This window comes from Ruditapes philippinarum, unplaced genomic scaffold, assembly GCF_026571515.1.
Source record: "Ruditapes philippinarum isolate M1 unplaced genomic scaffold, ASM2657151v2 ctg3183_1_1_1_1, whole genome shotgun sequence".
In the NCBI taxonomy this organism is placed as follows: Eukaryota; Metazoa; Mollusca; class Bivalvia; order Venerida; family Veneridae; genus Ruditapes; species Ruditapes philippinarum.
This window is the reverse complement of record NW_026856612.1, coordinates 156,091-175,436: the sequence shown is the minus strand read 5'-3', so window position 1 is coordinate 175,436 and position 19,346 is coordinate 156,091. Positions and strand designations below refer to the sequence as shown.

At 34.0% G+C, this 19,346-nt stretch overlaps 2 protein-coding genes across 3 annotated transcripts; one reads left to right on the top strand and one right to left on the bottom strand.

The window, feature by feature from the left end:
- The first annotated feature begins 431 nt into the window (after window positions 1-431).
- Window positions 432-3,342, top strand: LOC132747130 (uncharacterized). Its single transcript, XM_060736448.1, has 2 exons — window positions 432-550; window positions 1,016-3,342. Exon 2 carries the CDS (start codon window positions 1,146-1,148, stop codon window positions 2,508-2,510), a length of 1,365 nt encoding a protein of 454 aa, XP_060592431.1. The 5' UTR covers window positions 432-550; window positions 1,016-1,145; the 3' UTR covers window positions 2,511-3,342.
- Window positions 3,343-7,396: 4,054 nt separating this feature from the next.
- LOC132747129 (glutathione S-transferase 3, mitochondrial-like) lies at window positions 7,397-19,297 on the bottom strand. 2 transcript variants are annotated; one of them, XM_060736447.1, is made up of 6 exons: window positions 19,106-19,297; window positions 15,857-15,924; window positions 12,533-12,590; window positions 11,133-11,205; window positions 9,288-9,401; window positions 7,397-7,879 (listed from the first exon to the last, which is right to left on the bottom strand). In XM_060736447.1, exons 1-5 carry the CDS (start codon window positions 19,229-19,231, stop codon window positions 9,295-9,297), a joined length of 432 nt encoding a protein of 143 aa, XP_060592430.1. In that variant the 5' UTR covers window positions 19,232-19,297; the 3' UTR covers window positions 7,397-7,879; window positions 9,288-9,294. The 2 variants fall into 2 exon arrangements, with proteins under 2 accessions (XP_060592430.1, XP_060592429.1); XM_060736446.1 differs by lacking the exon at window positions 19,106-19,297 and adding an exon at window positions 18,857-19,069.
- Between the last annotated feature and the right edge of the window lie 49 nt (window positions 19,298-19,346).

Below are 19,346 nucleotides of genomic sequence, written 5' to 3'. Positions count from 1 at the left end.
AAATCCTTTGACAACGAGAATAGACACTATTTAAAGGTAGACTTTCTAATAAGATCTGGAAAGATGAATATCGATCGAGCAAGGAAAACAATGGCAAAAAGGTTGAAATTGAAGTAATCATTCGTCTTCACTTCTAGTAGTTAGACCAATGATCCCGAAATACTATACAAATATAACAACATTAATGATGGAGAACTGGACATTTTTACAGCTGTCACGTTGCCAAATATCCCCATAAATCCCCCCTCTGAATCAATTTCATTCAACAATCATTTGATCCTTTGCTTTGTTTCTCTAGGTCTTTCGTGCAGCAACCTCATGACGGAATTTTATTCTGTTTTTCGTTTCAAGAGAACAAGAGAAGGCTATCCAGCAATTTAAAATAGTTCGCAAAAAATAACTTTACTTATAGTGAATGCCTTTAAACGTGCAATATAAGTAAACTACTTGTGCATTCATGTATCAATGCACTGTTTTGTTCTGTGTTCTTTATATTCTAGTTGTTTCTTTGGTTACTTATAAGTTTCAGATTGAGTTTTTAAGATCGGTTGTAATTATATTCAAATATATTTTATACATTAATCAACAATGAATAAACATGTAGTATTTAAAAATATAACAAAAACATCATTAACTGTATATGATAACAAGGAAATTTGCATCAAATATTGACAGTGAGGATAAGATTACAAATTATTAAGAAAGCAAATAGTTTCAAATTCCATTGGTTTAAGATGACTGATGTAGTTAAAATAAATATAATTTCTTTACCTTTTTTCTTTGATTTCATTAAAGATGACAATATTTTCTATAACACTAATAATAAAATGTATTGTGCAATTAGGTAAGCTAATCTCAAACGACAAGTTTAGAGAACCTGCCATAGAGTCATATTTGGAGACATTAATTTGAGAACGTTTCTTTTTATTACGAAATTATGTTATAAGCATCTCCCGCAACTTCCGTTCCTTCGTTGTTCTTCATTGTAGTTTAATTAGATATTCATAAATTTCAGCGCGCAATAAATCCAGAATAAGTTCGCTTCAAGACTCGATCGCATTTTGGTTTGCCAGACATTCGAGTAAATATTACACCGGGATAAAGAGTAGAACTGGACTCTTTAAAAGTTGTATAGTTCACACTTCATGCGCCATATCATGGCTAAGATGAAGTATGTTTTGAAATTTGTTGCATTACTCGTCATTTTTGAAACAATTTCTTGCTCAGAAGAAAATGACAGAGTAATTCTCAGTCAAATGCAAGATTGGGGAAAAGAGATATTCAAAACATTGACAGGAAAGACTAAGTCTCACGATTATGGACAATACCTAGTCGCAGCATTACTGTCTGATGACGACTTAAATACACCACATAAAATGCCAGGCAGATTGCTGAAAGGATGTCCTCATGAAGGTCCAGATCACGATAAACAAATGATAATGTGCTCTACCAGTGCCGTATTTCTTGACAGAAAAAGCAAGGAAATTTGGGAGAATAGTCCTTGGAAAAATGTTGAAAAATGTAAAAAGCATAATTGGCATGGAGAATATATTTTGTTAAGAGAAGGCTTTATAGAGAAACTTGCGGCAAACTTTGGAACAGGAAAAACATGTCATTTGTACCTATACTCCTTGTTTATTCCATGTGCTGACATACAAGGTTGCCCATATTCTTGCTCCCAGATAATTGACGATTATAACAAGAGAGGTAATATAAAATGTAGAATAACTGTTATCGGTTATACAAGGGTATATGGTATGTCAAAAGAGCTAAGGACAAATGAGGAAAAAGCGGTAGAAAATATTAATTCATCTGGAGCTATATTATATAAAAATATCAAAGACTTGAAATTACCAGCTATAGAACATGTCAAGCAAATAAATCTACCTTTTCAAGAATTATTATTTTCTTGTATCGTTGAATCGCATTTATCTCGATGTTGTTTAAACAAGCCTGGAATTCCGTCGAGCAGTAAAGAGGAAATCATTGCGTATTACGTAAATAATATGGCATTCACAGCCATAGCAAAAATTAGATATAATAATCTAGAGAAACGTTATAAAAAATATTTGACTGAGTTTAATAAATGGATTGAAAATTCGATTTCACGTGAATGTAATTACTGCCCATTTGAATATTTCCATAAACTTGTCTTAAAGTTCTGCACCGGAGCGTCCATGCAATTAGCAAAAGGATTTGGGAATCCTACAACTGCGAGAGATTTGTCGCATGCGTCTTGGACTTTCAATGGAAATAGTTGGAAATCTATTTATCGTGTTACTCCCCAGGAATTTCGAAATACCAAGATGCTTTTGTGTGCGAAGAGACCTTTTACAGTCGATTCCCTATGTACGAAATACGAGATCCGTGGACAGGATGATTCTGACTCCGACACGGTTTCAATGAGACTTGACATGGATATTTTTGACTCCGACAAGGATTCTTTGGAACGAGACATGGATATTTCTGACTCCGACACGGTTCCTATGGAGCTTGACAGGAATGACTAACAACAGATGGAATAGCCATTATATATATATCGCAATAAACGCCATTTGCATAAGTTTTCATATATCTCAATATATCAAGACTTTTGGATTCTTTCATGTGAGGAAGCTATCCAGCTAGCTTACGGAGCGGCGGAGGTTCCACTAAGGTGACCATTCTTGCCTGAAATTTGCTTTTGATGTTGACAAAATTCAAGAAGTGATGTTCAAGATTACAGCGTCGATAACCGTTTTCTCCATAAATAATTACATAAACATAACACTATATATATCTATTGAAACAAATCCATTTTCAAATTATCGTAAAACAGTATGAAAAATACAATTTTTATATTATTAAAATGCAATGTTAAGAATGTTATGCAGATGTTGACTTATCTTGAATGTACTTCCATGTTTATTATAATTATATAATCATTCTATCTTCAGTACATTTTATTTTTCTTATTTATAATGTTTTCTTATAATGGGCGTTCTTTTCTTAGTATGACTATTGTAAATTGCAGATTGAAAAGATTATCTGAAGAAAGTAATTATGTTTAATGATACTTGCTGATGAATGTTAAGCATGTGTTTTTTAAAGCATATAATTATGTTTGTACTGTGATTACCATTTCAGGGCTAGCACTAGCACTTATTTTAGCTAATTTGTTCCACGCATGTGAGAGTATTACATTTTATTTAGTAAGACAATTGTACTGTAAAATAACCAAATGTAAATTTATTTTCTGTCAGTGCGCACATTAATTGTAATACAAAAGCAGCGCATAGGCGTAGCAGTGTACGCCCGAATGCAAATTTGTTTTACGTAAATAAAATTTAAAGTCATCAAGAATTATGTTTAAACAAAGAGGATACCCATTTATAACATTTTGTCCAAAACAGGTTTTATTTCAATTATCAATAAGATATTTATTGATATTGCCAAAAAACTATTCTTGCACATGAAAAGTACAGCTTTTCCCCTGTTGAGAAAAGACCCGAATGTACCATCTGCCTTAAAATTGGTGATTTTTTTTTTCTTAAAGGGGTTGGTGTGTTGGGAATTTTACTCCAGATCACGGATTGCTTAATTAATTCCCAAGCACAGTTCAGGGGAGCTGTCAAGCAGTTTACCCTTCTAGTTGCTTCCTTTTGCAAGGAAACCCATTATTTGTCATCCACAAGAGGGTATAAAGTGGGGAAAACTTCATACAATTAAATTTGGAAAAAAAATGCCCCATCTGGGAATCGAACTGGGCCCCATTTAAGTCCAACGGTAACAGAGGGTCTTTTCTCATGCTTTTACGATAATTTTTGACTGACAACAACATTAATGTTGCTTTTTAAATGATAAAAATTCAAAGAAGCATATAAATAATATTATACCAGAAATTCAAAAGCACAAAATATTATGCCTAACGTCGGATGAGTCGCCTTGTAAACAATATAGCTATCACTTAGGCATTTGCTTCTTAAATATAGGTTATTTATAAACACCACTCTTACAATGTACATGCACCTTGAACTTGAGTGGCATTTGAACCGATTGTAACAAGATTATATCAGGATTGCTGTAGTTTGAATAGTTTTTATTGTGTATGAGAATTGGCCCCGACAAAAATAAGTAAAATAATTAACAAAGGGCAATAACTCTAAAATCATGAAGTACAGATTCCGGTTTTTGTGCACTGCACTTCTTCTCAATGAGATCTATCATCCTACGAAGTTTCATGTCCATAGCTTTTATAGTTTAGGAGAAATGGCCCAGACAATAATAAAATATGAAAAACAAAGGGCAATAACTCAAAAATAAGAAGTGCAGAGTACTAATTTATGTGCACTGGTCTGCTTCTTAATGAGATCTATCATCCTTTGAAGTTTCAAGTCCATAGCTTTTTAATATAAATCCGTGGTTAAGGAGAAATGGCATGGACAAAAATGAAGTATGAAAATTAACAAAGAGCAATAACTCAAAAAATAAGTACAGAGTAATGATTCTTGTGCACTGCACTTCTTATTATTGAGATCTATCATCCTATAAACGAGGGGACATCTCAAAATGGCTAAAAAATCCCCATTTTGCCTCGATTTTTTCCATCAAAATTTATTTCAAAGTGCTGCAACTTCTCAAGGGAAAGGCTTTTCAGCGTTGGTTACACATTACCTTATGATTGACCTGGGGTCATTTTTAGCCTCTCACAAGTCCAAAATTTTCTTGGCGATGAGGGGGACTCCGCCCCCCCCCCTTCAAACCCCCCAAACAGAAGGGGGCATGTCCCCCTTCTGGCAACCCCTGATGTATCTTTTGGATGGGGGCGGCGCCGAAAAAGTGCTCACTTTTTTTAGCAACATTTCTCGAACGAAAGCATATGTTTGGGGCCCAAATAGGACATTTTTTCACTATTTCAGGCCTAAAAAGGGGGGGGGGGGGTTCGAAAGTGCGTTGTTTTGCGTATATATGAGGTATTTATAAATGGAAGTGCCTAGTCGTACGGGCCCGTACGGCTAGCCAAAAGTTCTAGCCGTACGTGAGTCACGTACGACTAGCCCTGGACACACTGTATTGGCTAGCCGTACGGCACTTTCAAAAATATATGGAAGGCGAAAATGCATATGTTAATTATGACTTTAAGCGAGTATTTTAGTCAAGAATGTTTACTTTTTAGAGATTAATCGACGTGTTGGCTACAGTTAAGAATTACGAGTAAGCTTGTCATCTCAATTTACTTCGAGAAAATAAGCGTTGGTTGCAGTTGAATAACATCATTTTCAAATAGTTTACAAAATTTTGATAATAATCCTTTTTTGTTTCATTAAGTTTAATTTTTAAATTGAAAAATAAAAAGAATACCGAAAAGGAAAAATAACTGTTGTTGCAAACTTTTCTTAATGATGGACGATTAACGACTTCTATAGAAGTTTGTCCATCGTCCATCATTAAGAAATTAGTTTGTTTTTTTTTCATTTATAAAATTTTTTAATTTAACATTTTTTATAATATCTTTTTATTTAATTTATTTATAACCCCAACGCTTATTTATTCGATCTTGAGATGCGAAGTAATTTAAATTTACCAATCAGTCTTATCATAAAAATAAAACATGAAAAATAACGGCTAAAGTCATAATACTTGCACTTTGCCTTAATTTTTTGTAAAATTATACATACAGTTTCCTGCGTATTCTATGCATGGCTAAATTTGGCGCGGAGGCACCCCTTTTATTAAAGTGGAAACACAGTACGAAAATGCAAGAGAGTTTTGAATTATAGAAATTTTGTTTAGACGATGAACATTAAACATAGAATTTTCATTAATATTTTTCAAAATGTCCCCTTTATAGCTAAGAACCAATACAGTGCTGTTCAAGGCACCACATCGTACGTTGCTACGTACGGCTAGAATATTGTGGCTGCCGTAGGTGCCTAGATAAAGTTATTGAGCGGAAACTTTTTTCAATTTTAAGGTAATAGTGACCTTTGACCTCAAAATCAATAGAGGTCTTTTATCCAATACTGACAATCATCCTATGAAGTTTGAATATTGTGGGCCAAATGGAACTTAAGTTATGCTCCAGAAACCACAATTTTCAGTGTGTCAGTGTGAATATCATTGTGACCCTGATCTTTGGCCTTATGACCCTAAAATCAATAGGGGTCAAGTATTGGACTTGGCTGTTCATCCGATAAAATTTTACAGCTGTAGGTTGATTAATACTTAAGTTATTGAGCATAAACTGTTTTCAGTTTTAAGGTTATAGTGACCTGGACCTTTGACCTTGTGACCCCAAAATCAATAGGATTCTTCTACCCAATATGGACAATCATCCTATGATGTTTGAATATTGTGAGCCGAATGGAACATAAGTTATGCTCCGGAAACTGTTTTCAGTTTCAAAGTAATAGTGAACTTCACCTTTGACCTTGTGACCCCAAAATCAATAGGGGTCTTCTACCCAATATGGACAATCATCCTATGAAGTTTGAATATTGTGGGCAAAATGGAACTTAAGTTAAGCTCTAACCCTAAAAATATAGTTTGATTTAAAAAACATATAAAGTAATAGATTTTGGAATATAAAGGGAGGTAATATATGGAGGCAACATATTAATAAATTCATTCATTGTAATCTCCCTTTGTAATGTATACACTTACATAAGGATTTTGAATAAGTCAGTGTGACCTTGACCTTAACCTGAGGTAGTCCAAAACTGCACTCAGCACATCATCTCAGTAATATAAATATATCTGCCAAATACACTGAATTTCATACAATCTGTTTAAAAGAAACAGAGCGGACACAAAATTTTGAATTTGATAAAAATGACCAAGTGTGACCTTCACCATCACCTGAGGAAGGTCAAACATGAATTCTGCACATTGTCTCATTAAGATTAACATTTCTGCCATGTAGTTTCAATTTCTTTCCACCTGTTCAAAAGATACAGACCTACATGAAAACTCCTATATAAGTCTATATAAATCAATTAAACCTCAGGGCAGGGTCAATTTGGATCTTAGGAAGTCCAAACTTGTGTTCTGCACACCGTCTAAATATAAGTACTATTTCTGCCAAGATGTTTTAATTTCTTTCTATCGGTTCCAAAGATACACAGCAGACACAAAATTTTGATATTGAAACATAATGACTAAGTGTGACTTTGACCTGAGAAAAGTTAAACCTGCGTTTTCACATCGCATCATTATGGTAAACATTTCTAGTTTCAATTTCCTTCCACCAGTTCAAAAAATACAGACAAGAAAGCCTGCTAACAGACGAACAGATGGACAACCAGGTGCACAACAATATTCACCGAAATTTGTTTGGGCTTATAAAAAGTAGTAAAAGCTCAATACTAGCTGTTTCAAGCAACCTTTACACCTCCATAAACTTATAATAGAAATCAAATTTTTGTCAATGGAAAATTGTTTATTATTTTTCATGAAAAACATGTGCATTTCTTCTGTGTATAGTATAAATATGAGTAAGTACAATTTACATAAAGGGAAGAAAAATGCGTATTGTATACCAGCACAGTCCTGTATATGGTCACAAATGTAGAGTCACAACTATAATGTAAAATAAATACTAAAATACAATGACGTACATGATAAAATGGTGTTTTGAGCATACATGTATTATGATTTTTATTGTATTTCAGGCTCTGGTAGATTTTACTGCAAGATCATACACCTGTTGCTATCACAATTCCGCCTTGCAAATTCCTCTTCGTCAGACACCAGTTCAAGGTCCAAATACTGGCTGCATAACACTTTTTGTATATTGTTAATATATTTTAATGTTAAAAATAATTACATGTATAATAAAATCAACATAGAGTTGCCCTTTATGTACAAATCAGCAGGTATACTGAGCTGCATACTTGTCTCCCTGAAGAAAAAAAATAAAACAAAAATATCATGCCAATTATTTTTTGCTCAGCATAAACTGGCTTAATCTGAACTATAAGCTAGTATAACCATTTACTTGTTGCATTTGTGTAATTCATTTGCCCTTCATTGAAATTAGAACAGTTCTTGTTTTAGTTTAGGGACCTTTCTGTTGAAAATGTGTCAGAATTAAATTGTATACAAATACATGCATAGTGCGTTAACTGGAGTGCAGGTATTAGTTACCCGCACTGCAGAGCATGCCAATTGATTGGTTCATTATGTCTGGGGTTTACATTTTGTGATGACAGAGAAAGAGAAAGCGATAGAAATATCATATTCAGATGCTCGTTCATTGGTTCCTTTTTTCTGGGGTTTCATACTGTGACATCAGGGGAACGTGTTTTTATTTTTGACTATGATACAAAAGAGAAAGAGCATCAAAACACGCCCCCTCGTACAAATCAGATATCCTCGTGTTTCAATGCACTTTCTATTACTTAACAAACATAAGTGAATTTAAACTAATGATGTAAAGAAGGTAATTATGTACCCATTAATACCCATGTGTATTTTATTCAAAAATACTTATTTATAATTCTAGTGATTTTTTTTTCCATCTTTCAGTATCTTTATTTACATATCTTACATAATGGCAATTGAACATTATTTTTCTAAAGAAAAGTAAAGTAAAGAAAAGTCAGCTGACCTTGGTCTGGCTGCATGGGTAGACTCTATTACCCCCCAGCAGGATAAAGTTTTTTTACTGGCTTATAAGCTGACCTTGACCTAGATATTGTACTTTCACAAATTGTTACGAAAATACCTACATATGTATTTCCTTATTTACTTGCAAATCAATTTCAACTGACACCTATAATCGAGGTTAGTATTTGGTAAAGAGGTGAAAAAGTTTTAAATAGACTAATTCCGGAATTAAGAATATTTGGGGTTTCCCAGCTAATCAGTAGGTACAAACAAATTTTTACAGTTACAGCTTCAAAAATAAGCGAAGCAGGTTGACTAATCTATTGTGACGGGTTGAGCACTGTGAAGCTATAATGGTAAAAGTTTATTTAGACTTACAGATTAACTGGGAAAACCAGAAAAACCCACATTTGCCGAGTTCAGGATAACGTGTGTTGTTTCTAAACATTCAACAATTTGTTTGTATTTTAGAATCACTCATCAGTTCTGATCAGTATGACTCTAACAGCAAAAAGTCACTCCACATTTGTATATGTATTGTAACAAGAAAATGTGAACAAAATGTCATATCTTGTTATAAAGAAACAAAGTCACAGTACAATTGGTAAAACGTTTAACACGATTATCTGGTCTCCGTTAAAATGGTTAGCATTTTTTCTAAAAGTGACACCCCTATTATATAGAACTAATCATATACTTACATGTCAGTTATTGTGCAACAATACCAAGGAGCTTGAGAGCAAATATAACATTGATCACGAGCATAGTTAGTAGTCCAATATAGCCGAACGCCCCAAATCTTCTTCTCTCCGGATCTAAGATAAACATATATAACATGATTTTAAATATACCATAAATGTGAAATTATCTCAACCAAAAATTATGAATGAAAAATATACAAAAATATGTTTGCATTTAAACTCTCTCTTGATTGGTCAACAATGGACACATTTTCCAGAATGTAGACTCTATTTCAAAAATTGATAAAAACAAAGAAATGTATCATTTGGATAATTCTTATAAAATATTACTTGAAAAAAATGTTGTAAAGTTCTAAGTGATATAGTACGTATCATTAAATTTTATATGATGAATAATAATATTTTGTTATTTTAACAAAATTTTAACATTTTATTATCTCTTATATACATGTAACATATTTGTAACACGAGATAATGTGTCTCACAATCTCATTAAAATCATATCCTAACTGTCACTCCACTACCCTACGCTCGCAGCGAAGAGTAACGGAGCGAAAACGTTGATCTGATTTTAATGAGATTGTGTGTCTCACACTTGCCAACAACATCCATATATAATTATTTCATGGATTGTTTATATATTATATTGAATTTGTATATTAATTAATACTATCAACATTTTAACAGCATGTCCATTCATGCACAATCCTGCGTATTTCACACACAAAAAAACAATGGGTACGCAACTTTTCCAAAGCCCATGTTTGCAAGTACGCACAGTTATCAAACCCAATGTGTGCAAGTATGCACAGTTATTACCGCAAAATTAGCAATAAAATAGTGGCCAGAAACCTATATGAAAATCAGCAAAATATAGCGGCCAGTAACTGAAAATGCTTGGAAAATCCCACAAGCACCAGCAGTTTTACTTCACTGAAAATGTCAATTTTTTATCTAGTTTAATAGAAACCTTCCATTATAGACCACTAAACTTTAACTATAAGAATAAGATACATGTATCATGATTGTATTGATTAAACCCATTCACTTTCTGGCATCTACAAAATCAACCCATGTAACCAGTGCAGATCAAGATCAGCCGGCATATTTGTGTCATCTATTCATGGTCTGCACTGGTGACTATTCATTCAGTCAGTTCATATTTTGATATTTTTTTCTTAAAAATGATGAATGGTGTTGTCCATATTGAAAGATGGACAAATCAATTAAAGAAATTTAGCATATAAAGCGATAGATACTTGAATAAGTTTTCCTCATTTATAGCTATAACCCATAAACAATTATTACAATGTAAACTATGGGAGTAAGTATTTTTATTTACTGTTACAAGTGGTAATTTTCAATTTATAAGTTAACTAATCTATAAGAGATAAAAAAAAATGCTTTGAACTTCTTCTTTTTTCTTCCCACATCAGACCCAAGGGCACATGTTATAAATAGGTACTTGAAATTTAGTAATTATATTAAATTGTTAAACAAGTTAGTGGCTGTAACAATGACACACAGTTATAAATGTTTTACTCAATATAATCAAAATACTCACTATAGCATTGTGCACTGAAATAAAACGACTCCAAAGTATACTTAACCCTTAACAAGCAGGACCTGTTAAGTGTTAAGCCAGGCCCATCATTTAAGTGCCAGACTAGTCTTTTTCTATGTTTTGAAATTGAAATCACTTAAATTTAGAATGGACTGTTCCAAATTTAAAGCTAAGCAAATACATAATAAGCAGGTGAAATGTTAGTTTTTATGTAAATACACAAAAATGCACAACTTAAGAATGAAAAAAAAAAATTATTTTTTCCCGACTTTGATACTCACCCCCAGTGTAGTATCCTAAAGCATAGACAACCCTAGAGGCAATCCAAAGTGCACCGGATGCAGCACTCAATTTCTGATAAAAAGGAGAAAAAAACAGATATTATATATAAAATAATTTGTAACTGTCACTTCTTGAATTTCATGTTGTTTCTTGCTTTCAATGTCAAATTAATTCTTTATATTTCTTAAATATAAAATGTACATATATATATGATTGACCATGTTTGGTTGTAAAATCAATGGCTGACTTATTAGGTGTGATGTCATTTTTAATAACAAGAGAGTCATGATGGTACAATATCGTTCACCTGAGAGCCATTGCTAGAATAGGTCATAAATTTTTCAAAGCAGAAGTAGGTCCTTTTGTCTCATTCAAAGTAATCCAAGGTAAAATTTTATTTTTCACGACTTACCCGGTAAGATTAGAGTCTAAAACAAAACCAAATTAAATATTTTAAAGGCCCATTATGCCCAAAAAATGATTTGTTACTTTAAAAGATGTCCAGTTATAGTTTCCAAAAAGTTACTTGTTGGCCAATTACCTCGACCATCCTTTTGCTTCTGTTGAATTTTGGTAATAAGACATTTATAGAAATTTAGTATCTTATAATTATGGAAGTCAAAATACTTTTTTTGTTTACGTTTGGCTACTTTTTTGACAAATTACCACAATCAGTGCTACTTTCTTCAGGTGATAATCAGTGCTACTTTCTTCAGCTAAAAACCACACAATTTGATAAACAAAACTAGTCGCGTGTGACTTTTTACATCTGGGCCGCTTAAGACTTTTAAGTGTACTAGTTGTCGGATATTTTTATCTTAAATTGGCTACAATAAAATTCGCCAATTAAAGATTTTTTGCAAATTTGTATAAAATTAGAAGGCAATTAATCAAAAGTTATTATTCTTATAAAATATTGGTTTTCCAAAAATCGTACCACATTACGAAATTTATTTTTTCATATTGCAATATATCGGTATACCGGTAAACCATGACACCCTTACTAGATCACAGATAACCATTTTGATCCTAAATGATGTCAAAAATCAAATGAGCCACGCCATGACAAAACCAACATAATGCGTTTGCGCTCATCATGGATCAAGACCAGCCTGCGCATCAGCACAGTCTGATCAGGATCCATGCTGTTCGCTATCAGTTTATCTACTTGTAAAAGGGTTGGTAAGCGAACAGCATGGATCCTGATCAGACTGCGCCGATGCGCAGGCTGGTCTGGATCCATTCTGGTTGCAAACGCACTATGTTGGTTTTGTCATGGCGCAGCTAAAATGTATAAAAGAAACTGTAAATATATACATAGGTCTCAGACTACGACTGTAACCATAACACATGACTTTGTTCAAACCTTGTACATGTATAAACTAAAATCTGTACTTACTGGATATAAAATGCCACCAAGAAATAGAAGCACTAAAAACATAGGATAACCCTCTAATCTGAAAGTATAAAACATGAACAATTATAATAGATGCTATTTTACTATTTACTAAAGAAGTGGTGCAAAAAAAACAGTACCATCATGCTAAATTTTGTATTGCAATATATTCCTGATGAGGGATGTTCTTCAACCCAAAACTAAATAGTAGCATAATAAAATACAGTTAAAACTTGACCCAGTGCTGATGCTGGTTCCTCGTGTTTGTAATAATAAAAGATATTAATCAGAACTTGTTTCCATTAAATCCAGGGGTACATATTATATCTTCATGAATTACTACTGTTTACAATAGCGATCAATGTGCTGAGCTAAGCCGCTTTATTTCAATATATTTTTACAATTTATTAAAGCAACACCATGAAGTTTTAACTGTAATTTAAGTTTTGTTTGTACCCTACTCCAAAACTCCAATGAGACACTGAAAAATTCGAAAATTTGCTTAATTCCGGAATAACTCTTTCCTATTTGATAATACAATGTACATGTAATAATCTATTAATTCATACATATATAATGTTATCAGCCTTATAAACCTTAAACCTTCTGTATTTCTGTTAGAGGGACCATTGTTGCCTTGTTATTTAACTTTTGTAAGTTTACAGAATTTCAATATCAAAATGCCTAAAATGAGTAATAAATGTATTATATAGTCGATAAAGTACTCGTATAATTATAACAAGAGCGATCAGTGATCACATGTGTCGCCTCATGATGGCCAATTTCATGTTGGGACAAGTTTTGTGACACTGACAGACGGACAGACAGATGGACAGTGCACAACTAGACTTGATACTGATCATTCCTGTAAAGTTTGGATAAAATTGCACCAGTAGTTTATGAGGAGTAGTCCGGACAAGCTATTGTGTATCTGGCAACACACAGAAAAAAAGAAGTAGTCCGGACAAACTTTAAAAATAACAAGCATTTGATAGTATTGCGGGCAATACAGTAGTCCCCTACCGGTCCCTCAAAAAGTTCTTTAATTGTCATACACTCCTGTGTATTGCCATTTATAATGAATTTGAGGATGAAGTCTGTATTTGAAAATATCGACCACAAAACATAATAAAATAAGTTTGTTTATATCACAGTAATGTGTTAAGTTTCCATGCTTAGTAAGGAAATTATGTTTATACAACCTTGTCATATTATTACGATGTGGGATTTTAAAGTAAATCCTATAAGGAATGAAGAAGTTGGAGTGAAAATACCAGTTTCTCGAAAAAAATCTAAGTTCAAGGGGGACATAATTCTGGAAATAGTCTTGCTAGAGTATTTAACCTTCTCAAAAATGTCGAGTGATAATAAGAAACATATATATGAAGTTTGAAGTAGATACATTAGGAAATAAAGAAGTTATTTAAAAAAGACAACATTTTTTCCCCTTAAAAATCTAAGTTCAAGGGAGGTAATATTAATATTTTTTGTGCTAGAGTTATAAACCTTGTCACATATGATGTGGTTGATGACCAGGAACTTATATTTAAAGTTTGAAGTAAACACCTTAAGAAATAAAGAACATATAGTGAAAAAGCTGAAAAATTTAAATCAGAAATCTTGAAATTCAGGCTATTTGTTGCCATAGCAACCAGAATTTTCAACATAGGAAGAAAATAAAAAGATGTGCATAATCTCCAGACTGCCATCTACCCATATTTCAAGTTTCATAAAATATTTTCAGTACTTTTTGAGTTATCATTGGATCCAGTTTATGTGTTAAATTTGCCATATTTTCAGACTATTTGTTGCCATAGCAACCAGAATTTTCAACATAGGAAGAAAAAAAAAGACGTGCATAATCTCCATACTGCCATCTATCCATATATCAAGTTTCATAAAAATATTTTCAGTACTTTTTGCGTTATCGCGGGATCCAGTTTTGTGGACGGACGGACTGACGGACTGACAGACTGACAGACAGACAGACAGACGGACAGACAGACGGACAGACAGACAGACGGACAGACGGACGGAGGGTAAACCTAAAGTCCCCTCCGGTTAAACCGGTAGGGGACTAAAAATTATTAAAGGGCCATAACTCTGACAAAAATTATTGAACCGGAAAATGCTGACAATATGCACAACTAAACTTGGTACTGATCATTCCTGTAGAGTTTGGACGAAATTGAACCAGTAGTTTATGAAGAGTAGTCCGGACAAGCTTTTGTGTATCTGGCAACACACAGAAAAAAACACCTTTTTATCAAAGGGCCATAACTCGGCCAAAAATCATTCAACCGGAAAACCCGTGCAATATGCGCAAGGACTTGAGCTACAGATCAATCCTGTAAAGTTTCATTGAAATTGCATTAGTGGAATATTAGAGAAGTAGTCCGGACAAACTTTAAAAATAAAAATAAATTAAAGGGCAATAACTCTGACAAAAATCATTGAACTGGAAAATTCTGACAATATGCACAACTAGACTTGGTACTGATCATTCCTGTAAAGTTTGGATGAAATTGCACCAGTAGTTTATTAGGAGTAGTCCTGACAAGTTTTGTGACGGACAGACAGACGTACCAACTTTTTATATTTAAGAGGCAAATCAGCTCATAAACTACACCTGGGCGTAAGTCCATAAGCTGAATTTAGCTCATAAAAACAAAAAATAGCTCTTAATTTGAATTTTATAAGTTTTTGTTCTTTTTTTAACTACTGAATGAAGCTCATAAATATCAAATGTTTGCTCGGACGGACAGACAGACAGACAGACAGACAGGCGACGGAGAAGTGATCCCTATATGTCCCCACTACTCCGTAGAGGCGACATAAAAATGGGTAAAAATTTTGTCCAAGAGCTACATGTACAGCTTAAGAAGGTTAATTGGATATACATCCAGCTTCCATTTTTTGGAAAAGTCAATTAACATTTTTGGGGGAGATCAAGAAGAATATTTTGAATTTATAGACCCAACAAAATAGACCTTGTCAAGACTTCCTGGATGTACATGTACAGGCTCGCAAGGATCAAAACTGGTGGCAAAGGTTAATTATAAAATGAATGCAATATCTCTTTCTGTTACCAACAAGGCAAGAGATAAACTTAACTGGTATTGTAACATTTTAAGGCATACAAACCCTGTTGGCGAAAAACATGCTCACCTTTAAGAGTGGTTTGTGTAATTAACTAATTATATATGGGAAACATTCCTATATGTTAATTCACCAATTTTAGTTTTTGCATATTATTATGCTCATTATCAGTAATAAATGACATTTTACCAATGTCGTTAGAGTATTACTTAAAAGTACAATGCTTACGTGTTTTGATGAGCTCTTTGTATACAGTTGAAAACGTGAGAATATGGCTCCGTGTACATCTTTGGATACTGAAAAATAAAATTGACAAACCAATTATTTACTTTCGCTATAAAAAAATGCATATAGATAGCCTCAATAATGTAGAATTCAAAAGGGGCCATAATTCTGTCAAAATCCATGTTAGAATTATGCGCCTTGAACATAACTGAAAACCAATTATTAACTTTCGCTATAAATAATGCATAGAGATAGCCTGGAAAATCTGATATTACATAGATGTTGGTCTTTGTCTATATACATGTAATAACAAGAATTTGTAACAGAGTTACCAACGTCCCCCGCCCCGGAAGTTTTATATGAAGCATAAAATTGTGCTATTTCAAAAGATTGAGGTATGGATCTCAGGACATTCAGTCCAAAATTATGATAAATGCTAGATCTGCAAATGTAACAATAAATTTGTTAAAAAAATAAAATGAAACACGGAATTTAAAAATCTATCATGTTAAGCTTTGACCTCTAAGTGTGACCTTGACCTTGGAGGTAGGGGAGCAGTTGTTGTGCATGACATAACGTCTTATTATTGAGACTTTTTGTGCCAAGTATTTTCAAAATCCCTTGAACTATGAAGAAGTTATAGATTGGACACAAAATATACCCTATAACAGACTATGTAAATCTTTGACCTCTAAGTGTGACCTTGACCTTGGAGGTAGGGACACAGATTTACGCATGACATATCATCTAATCATTGTGACTATTTGTGCCAAGTATTTTCAAAATCCCTTAATCTATGGAGAAGTAATGGACGGGACAAAAAATATACCAAATAACAGACATTGTTAACCTTTGACCTCTAAGTGTGACCTTGACCTTAAGAGGTAGGGGTGCAGGTGTTGTACCTGACATATCGGCTTATTATTGTGACTATTTGTGCCAAGTTATTTCAAAATCCCTTGAACTATGAAGAAGTTCTAGATTCGACACAAAATATACCCTATAACAGACTATGTTAATTTTTGACCTCTAAGTGTGACCTTGACCTTCGAGGTAGGGATGCAGGTGTTGTGCATGACACATCCTCTTATTATAGTGACAATTTGTGCGAAGTATTTTCAAAATCCTTTGATCTATGAAAAAGTTATAGACCGGACACAAAATATACCCTGTAACTATGTGACTATGTAAGTATTTGACCTCCAAGTGTGACCTTGACCTTGGAGGTAGGTGACCGGTTTGTGCGCATGACACATCATCTGATTATTGTGAACAATTATAGCAAGTATTTACAAAAGTCCTTCATAGATAAGAAAGTTATGGACCGGACACGACATATACCCTCAAATAGACAATGCTGCCCTTGAATGAGCAAGTACAGCCTTGATCCTGAAGGTACGGGTCTGGTTGTTGCGCATGACACATCGTCTTATTATAACAAACATTTGTGCCAAGTTATCTCAACTTCCTTTGATAAATGACAAAGTTATGGACCGGACACCAAATATACCCTGTAACAGACTATGTTAATATTTGACCTCCAAGTGTGACCTTGACCTTGAAGGTAGGTGACTGGTTTTTGCGCATGACACATCGTCTGATTATTGTGAACAATTATGGCAAGTATTTACAAAATCCCTTCATAGATAAGAAAGTTATGGACCGGACACGACATATACCCTCAAATAGGCAATGTTGACCTTGAATGAGCAAGTGTGACCTTGACCCTGAAGGTAGGGGTCTGGTTGTTGCGCATGACACATCGTCTTATTAAAATAAACATTTGTGCCAAGTTATTTCAAATTCCTTTCATAAATGATAAAGTTATGGACCGGACACGAAAGTGTGACGGACGGACAGACGGACAGACAGACGGACCGATGGACGGACCCTATTTCTATATCCCCCTTTTTTCTTCGAAAAGGCGGGGGACAAAAAGACCTGGTGCACAATCTCCTGGACTACATGATATGCCAAGTATGATTGATGTACCAACTGATTTACCAATCTATCATGCAAATCTTTAAAAACCCTGTCTATTTCTTAAAAAATTATGTAGTGTTAATTGTGGCATCTACACTTTAATACTACAGAAAACATTTGAGCCGTGTCACGACAAAACCAACATAGTGCGTTTGCGACCAGCATGGATCCAGACCAGCCTGCGCATTCGCACAGTCTGTTCAGGATCCATACTGTTCGCTATCAGTTTTTCTACTTGTAATAGAGTTGGTAAGCGAACAGCATGGATCCTGATCAGACTGCGCGGAGGTGCAGGCTGGTTTGTATCTATGCTGGTCGCAAACCCATTATGTTGGTTTTGTCATGACGCGGCTCATTTTGAGAAGAATCCTGAGGTCAAATATGTTGCTCTAATGGATATACAAAGTGGTGCATCTAAGGCCTGAAAGTTTCGAAGTTGAAGTGGGTAAAGCAGAAAAATCTCTCGCAGTGATTTTAGTTGATCCAGTTCTTGTCCATAAAACACATCCAGTCTCTGCCCATAAAAACACTACTGCGAGTTTTTAAATGCCGAGTATTACAAAATTATTCTATGTGCAGGTGCCAAAACGTTTTTTTTTTCAAAGCAACAAAAAAATTACAGATACATGTCATCGGTGAAATATTTAATACACAAACTTGTGCAGCATGTTCTTATCGCATGGTACGCTAGACCAAATAATTAGACGTAAACCGCAGATTTGAAGCTATTTTTTACATTGCCATCAATGCTCAAATCCACATTTTCTGATAAACGTAAAACTATAAAAAAAAAAAAAAGAAACTGCGGAGTCTTTCAATGAAGGACTAATGGTACCTTTATCACTTTGCCAAACAAATTGTGCTCAAGGGCTTTTTATGTACACAATGGTCGCCCTTATGTAAAGACTGATATCTATGCAATATCAGTTTGTAAAATTAGTCGGTCTTGCAGTCGAAATATTGAGACTACCTAGACCTGTTCAACAGAATGCGAATGATAGATTTTCTATGACAAATTACCTTGACTTCATATTTCTTACGAGCCATTCCAACACGAATGCCCAACCACTGAAGCAAGAAAATTGAGGCAATGAAGACAAGAATCACATAGCCATATTCTGGCTGAAGTTGCAAAGCTAATGCGGCCATAATTACTCTAAAAACGCAGGAAAGGTAAAACTGGCACGCCTTACGACAACAGGTAATTATCTAGGACATGAAATTAGTCCCGGATCAAATTAACGAGATAAAAAGCACATATTCACTTACAGGAACTTCATATCTTCTTCTGGCCTGGAAAGTTCTAGACTCAAGCCAGTTTAACAGAAACCAAGATGAACAAAATACTAAAATAACGTAGCCGTAATCGCCTGAGATTGTCACACTCATATCCATCTTTGCAAGTTGTTTTTTTGTTTACTTTCACTTGTATCCCATCACCGTTTCTGGTTCCCAACAATCTGCTTTTAATTTTAACTTCTCTCATAGGAAACCGGAAACAAGAAAATCT